Here is a 6,185-nt window from a genome sequence, read left to right as displayed (position 1 = left end):
GCGACAAGAAACCCCCCAACGACACGATATATACAATATATCGGTGATATATCGCCGACGATTGACTTTTCGGCCCTGAACAAGAGAGGGAACCACACTTCTTCACTTTACGCAAGAGAGAGAGAGAGAGAGAGAGAGAGAGAGAGAGGCGATTTGATAATTTAAATGGAGATCGAAACTCCATATGTGAAGAGCTTTGATTTGCAATCAAATCACTTGTTTTCTCTCTTCCACTGCTTGCTCTCAAGCATGCAGCGACTTTGAAATGGCTCAACTTTTGAATCCTGCCACTGACTCCATTGCGACGATGTTCGTCCATTCTACTGAGAGCAAGAGCTCCGGAGCTCTGTTCATTGTTAGTTCTCTTCCAAATCCGAACTCATAATACTCTCAGGAAACCAATATGTCATCGAGCTTGAACTCGGAGCCTTTCCAAGTAACCTCCGAGGGCGACGATGAGGTTAAATTTGCTACCTCAAAAAGTTGAGCGACATATTGCCCATGTCGCCAGGCATCGACACGGTGACACCAAGTGACATGTCGGACAACGGTCTTGACCAATCCCAAACCAAGATAGCACGACATACATCCAACGATCAGGATCATATGTCCCTCTCATCCCAATGAACGGCCTTGGTAAGAGCCTTTGTCAAGAAAGTGTCATGGATGACTGAGAAGTCTCAACATATAGCAGTAGCCCAAATTCCATAATCCAAAAAGAGTCAATCTACTTGACACATATTGGACAACTAAGAAAGAGGATAGCCAATGACATCCAACGACTAATGGATCATTAGAGGTAGCCCTCGACCAATTGAGATCGATCTGTTTCTTTGTAGGCTCATAGGTGGTCAAGTCATAACTAGACACAACATAGGGTTTTGATTTTCAATCTTAACAACCCTAATTTGATCTACTTTAGTTCAGAACCGGCAAAGGTTCTATATGATCCCGAGGTGCTTTATATTAGTTTACAATTGACGAGGATAAAATAATAATGAACCGGGTTCAATCACGATCGGTTCAAGAAACCAAGTTGGTATACTTCAAGAGTCTATTAATGAGAAGGGGCTGGAGAAAGCTTGAAACCAATTCTTACAATGATGAAAATTATAAGCACAATTGAAATTTATGGGAAGTTATACATATGTGTATTAATAAGACCATTCGCTTGTGACAAAAAAAAAAAGAAAGACCATTCACTATTTCTTGAAGCTCGATCATCGTATAGCCAAGAGAAACCATGAACCATAATAGAAGAGCTTGCCCCACCCATGAGTAAATATTTCGTAGTAGCCTTATTAGACCGTAAATCTCTTTGGTTTGAAGGTCGAACCAAAAGTAACCTGAGGGTGAAGAAATCCGAAGGTTATAGAAAGAAACGTGCTCCTGTGAAATCCGTACATCTCTTTGGTTTGAAGGTCGAACCAACAAGTAACTTGAGGGTGAAGAAATCCAAAGGTTATAAAAAGAAACGTGCTCTTGTGAAATTTGAGATACACGATTGTGCCATACAAGGAAACTACCACTGAATCCGAAAGAGTGGAGAAAACCCTACGATTGAACGGCCACCAAGGAGGATCATAAGTGAATTTGACGATCGAGAATAAGAGGTAAACCCTATATAAACTAAAAGGTCGCACAAAACAAATGTATACGAATCATTTCCCTCTATTAACATTATTCAATTAAGCTCTGAAACTAGCTAGAGGGGTGATCTATTGTTAGTTTAACATTTGGATTGGCTTTTCGACCATGGAATTAGCCCACGTTTAACCTTACTTTGTAAGCAACATTAAGGAACCCGATGACTAAACAATTTTTGGACACATCAACAATAAATAAAGGATGAAAACTATTAGATATTACCATTAAGAGGACCAAACCCTAACCTAACCTCCGGAGTAGGACTGTAGGAAGCATTACTCATTACCACTTGACCTGACTTTGATGGTAGAGATTTACCATCAACTCGGATGCATGATTGCCTACCCACTCTTCCAATCCCATATTCATATTTCCTAGAATTTGGAAAGACCAGACTACCCTTTAGCCCTTTACCATTATGACCGTTTATTTGTTTTTGTCTTTTTAATTTTTTCACGTGCTTTAATTATTGCCAATGGAGTCGGTACCCGGTACTCGGTAGCCTGGAATCTGGGTGATACATTGCTTTCGTAAAGTTGACTAACGTCAGTAGAGGGAAGCGATACGGTAGAAACTACGTATAGATATGCTCCCGCGTCTTTTCGTCCATAAACTCCAGATTAGAATATTTTATCGATGGAAACCCCGAATAGATTCTACATCGACGGTTGAGATCAGCCTTTCATGATGTGAAAGATAAAGCTCACATTCTAACATGGGGTCTGTCATTGGAAAGAAAATGAAAGAAAAAACACTCCAATAATGAATGTTTATGGAGCTCTCTGCTTTACCTTTTCGAGTTAAAGGACGCTATGAACACTAACGATTTCCTGTAAAACCCTACCTTTTCTTCTCTTTCGATGTCTCTACAGGTGAAGAACAGAGCCGTTTAAGAAATTCTATTCCACAGTGACGAATTTCAAGTGTCAGCATTGAAGTATTCCTCCCTCCTCCTCCTCTCAACATGTAGTTCAGTGTAATTTGGAAGAGAGATCCTCCAGACTTCAGATCGGATGACTTTAGCTTTTACCCAGTTCACTATGCAAGGCAAGTTTTCATTTCTTGAATTTATTGATATATATATATTTTTAAAATTCTTGAGATACTTTTATCTTGATAGGACCCGTAACGCTTGACTTGAAGATTCGAGATTATATATTCCTACAATCTCTCTTTTTTTTTTTTTTTTAATTATATTCTCTGTTTGGATTTTGTCTCCGGAACTTTTGAATCATAAGGGATATCTTTTTGGCGATCTGGCTTTGGTATGTAATAACCATGTTGGTTGCTGTAGACAGCAGTCTTGTTGATGCTTTAGTGCTATTGGGCTGGCAAACAGGAAATTTATCTTCACAATATTTGAAGTAGAACGACTGGACTTCTATATTCATCAGTTATTATCCTGGGTAGAGATCAATTTTTATTTTTTAAAATGTTGGGTAGGTAGAAATAAACTAAGTATGTGATTCTTTCCGCTGAACGGTCAGAATCTGGATCGGTTTCGCTGCGTCTAAAAAAGTATTCAATTTGCTGAAATTCTAATTGTTTATCACTGTGGTTGACGCTCTGCATGATTTTGTTATCTTTGAACAGGAAAATTTGTTTCAGGAGCTTAAGGATTTGGGATTGGAGTTCAGGAGCTTGGAAGATGGATGGCAGGGATCATTGCAAGAAATCATGTAGTCATGGTAAAGCTGCACTCCTATGTCATGATTCTGGTGGAGGGAATGATGACAGAATCAAACTTGATGGAGTGATTGGGGAAGCATCTATACGGGAGGGTTTTGAGGCTCTTACTGTGTCAAACCGCCTTGTAAGAAGTGTTAGCCAGAAACTGCGGAAAAAGAATCAAAGAGGAAATGTCGAGGAAGAAGGAAACCACAGGAGAATTTCTTCAAGATGCCTTGGCTTGTATGGAAGGGCTGGTGGTTGCAAGGTGGGTGCTGACACCTGTGAAGAACTTGGGAATGGTATCTGTAGAAGAAAGTCTAGTGCTGATGAAGAAGGCAAAGGACACCAAACAATCATTGGCACTGAGGATACTAGGATTGATTGCTTCTCGTATGGGGTAAAAGAGAGGTTCTGGAAGAGGACTGGTGCAAAAGAGAGGGGACTTGAAGAGCCACCATCAGATGGTGGAATCAACGTTCTGCTTCCAGATGAACTTCTAGAAATGTGCTTGGTGAGGCTTCCGCTGAGCAGCCTCATGACTGCTTGCCTTGTGTGCAAGAAATGGAGGTCCCTGACTACAACTCGCAGATTTTTGCAGTTGAGGCGTGATGGTCAGCATCGTAGCCCATGGGTGTTCCTTTTTGGTGTTGTGAAGGATACATATTGTTCAGGGCATATACATGCATTAGATGCATCTGTTGATCAATGGCATAGAATTGATGCTCATATTCTGAAGGGTAGGTTTCTTTTCTCTGTTGCCAGCGTTGGAGATGATGTTTTTATTGTTGGAGGTTGTTCTAGCTTGACAAACTTTGGAAAGGTTGACAAGACTTCATTCAAGACTCATAGGGGGGTAATAGTGTTCAGCCCTCTAACTAGATCATTCCGTAAAGTATCTCCAATGAAACACGAGAGGTCAGCTTCCATTTTAGGAGTGTTCAAGGTTGATTCGCAGTGCTCCATCTTTCGAAGTCAGTCAAGCTGGGCTGACCGACACTTTTCCAGGTCAAGAGTGGGTGGTGTATCTAATGTATATGAGGATCCTCACAGGCTTTCACTAAGACGGCATCTTAATGGTTCTCCCAGTGAAGATGAATCTACATCAGAACCCAAGAGAAAGTCTTACAAGCTTGTCAAACAAGAAAGCAATTGGTCGAACCTGGATGGGGGTAAGAGGTTTATTTTGATTGCCGTAGGTGGACTGGGATCCTGGGACGAGCCCCTGGATTCCGGTGAAATCTATGATCCGGTATCAGACAAATGGATGGACATCCCTAGATTGCCCGGAGATTTTGGAGTAGTTTGTTCTGGGGTTGTTTGTAATGGTATGTTCTATGTTTATTCTGAGACTGACAAGCTGGCTGCCTTTGACTTAGAAAGGGGAACTTGGGTAGGAATCAGGACAACTCTGTCCCCTCCTCGTCTTCATGATTACTTCCCAAAACTCATTTCGTGCAATGATCGCCTCTTCATGCTCTCCGTCTCTTGGTGTGAGCAGGATTGTCAGATAGATTGGCGAGATAAAGCTGTTAGGAAGCTGTGGGAGTTGAATCTCTCATTGCTTTCCTGGAAGGAGGTCTCTAGACATCCAGATGCCCCCATGGACTGGAATGCTGCATTTGTGTCGGACGAGAACTGGATATTCGGGATTGAAATGTTCAAGATATTTGGGCAAGTGTTGGACTTCCTGACTGTTTGTGATGTGTCTGGTTCAGAATTGAGGTGGACTCATATCTCAAGGAAGCATGTGGCACATGAATTGGATGCTTCATCATGCTTAACAAAGTCGATTGCTGTACTGCATCTATGAAGCTCTTGGTAACCAATGCAAGTCATGTGGAAGAGATTTCCTGCATCTGTTCACTATTGTGACATTCCTCACATCTATTGTTTCAGGTTTCCATGAAGACTTCTCTGTCTTGGCAGCTTCATGGTTGTGATGATTGATTCAAATTTCAACACCGTCCTTAGCATTTAATGTAAATTGAACAATGTTGATTAAAATTGATTCTGTATTCCATCACTTGGTTGTTACTCTTATATTGCCTTCTATTGGTGATTTTATTGTTCCCTAGGGGGGTGTGTGTTTTTTGGGGGGGGGCCCCCCCGGGGGGGGGGCCCTCGCCGGCTTTCTCCCTCTCTCTATTGGTGATTTTGTTGTTACCCTAGGCATGAGATATTGTGTATTTATGGGTCAAATATAGGCACACAGCAAGGCTGATGCATGAACTCAATCTTCCATGGACTTTGCTTCAGTACTGCGCATTAAATGCGCAGGACTGTCAAGTGAATCATTATGGTCGGTTGGATCGAAATCTCACTTGATCGTAAATGCGTGTGACTCAAGCAATTTCGATCTTTCACACATTTGATGATGCGTTGGAACCTCAAATTTCTATCAGAATGAATCAAACTCTGCCTGGCTTTACAAGTTTTCATCATTTATGTGTATATTGTATGTGGTGTTGGGTGCAGGTGTTTGGCTCCCACGTTGATCTTCTCCATTAGTTAGACAGGTCACTACACTTGATACTTGCCAGAGACTCTGTTAAGCCCGTTTCTGTTCATTCTGTTTCAATGTTGACCAAACTAGAATGCAATGTATCTCTATAGTTCCTATTTTCCATCTCTGACCATCTGAGCTGCGTGAAGGTTGAAAACCAATATTCAACAGCAAATATGTTGCAGTTGAACTGTAGTGGAGGGTTTAAGAAAAAGAGAGAATTGTAATGGAAGGAGCTTTCAGTCTGAGATCATTATTCTTCCAACGGTACATTTTACATACAAGAAAATGGAACTGAAGCTGTTTTTAATTTTTATTTGTGCTATATCCTTTTAATGGCTCCATTAGACTTAGTGATTATAAG

General features: G+C 41.1%; 1 protein-coding gene across 2 annotated transcripts; it reads left to right on the top strand.

The window, feature by feature from the left end:
- Positions 1–2,387: 2,387 nt before the first annotated feature.
- On the top strand, positions 2,388–5,384 carry LOC149014974 (F-box/kelch-repeat protein At5g42350-like). 2 transcript variants are annotated; one of them, XM_089155426.1, is made up of 2 exons: positions 2,388–2,694; positions 3,241–5,384. In XM_089155426.1, exon 2 carries the CDS (start codon positions 3,296–3,298, stop codon positions 5,126–5,128), a length of 1,833 nt encoding a protein of 610 aa, XP_089011552.1. In that variant the 5' UTR covers positions 2,388–2,694; positions 3,241–3,295; the 3' UTR covers positions 5,129–5,384. The 2 variants fall into 2 exon arrangements, with proteins under 2 accessions (XP_089011552.1, XP_089011553.1); XM_089155427.1 differs by lacking the exon at positions 2,388–2,694 and adding an exon at positions 2,703–3,053.
- The last annotated feature ends 801 nt before the right edge of the window (positions 5,385–6,185 follow it).

The sequence above is a fragment of the Hakea prostrata genome, chromosome 5 (genome assembly GCF_041222555.1).
Source record: "Hakea prostrata isolate BN-2017 chromosome 5, UWA_Hpros_2, whole genome shotgun sequence".
Taxonomy (NCBI): domain Eukaryota; kingdom Viridiplantae; phylum Streptophyta; class Magnoliopsida; order Proteales; family Proteaceae; genus Hakea; species Hakea prostrata.
This window is presented reverse-complemented; position numbering and strand designations above follow the sequence as displayed.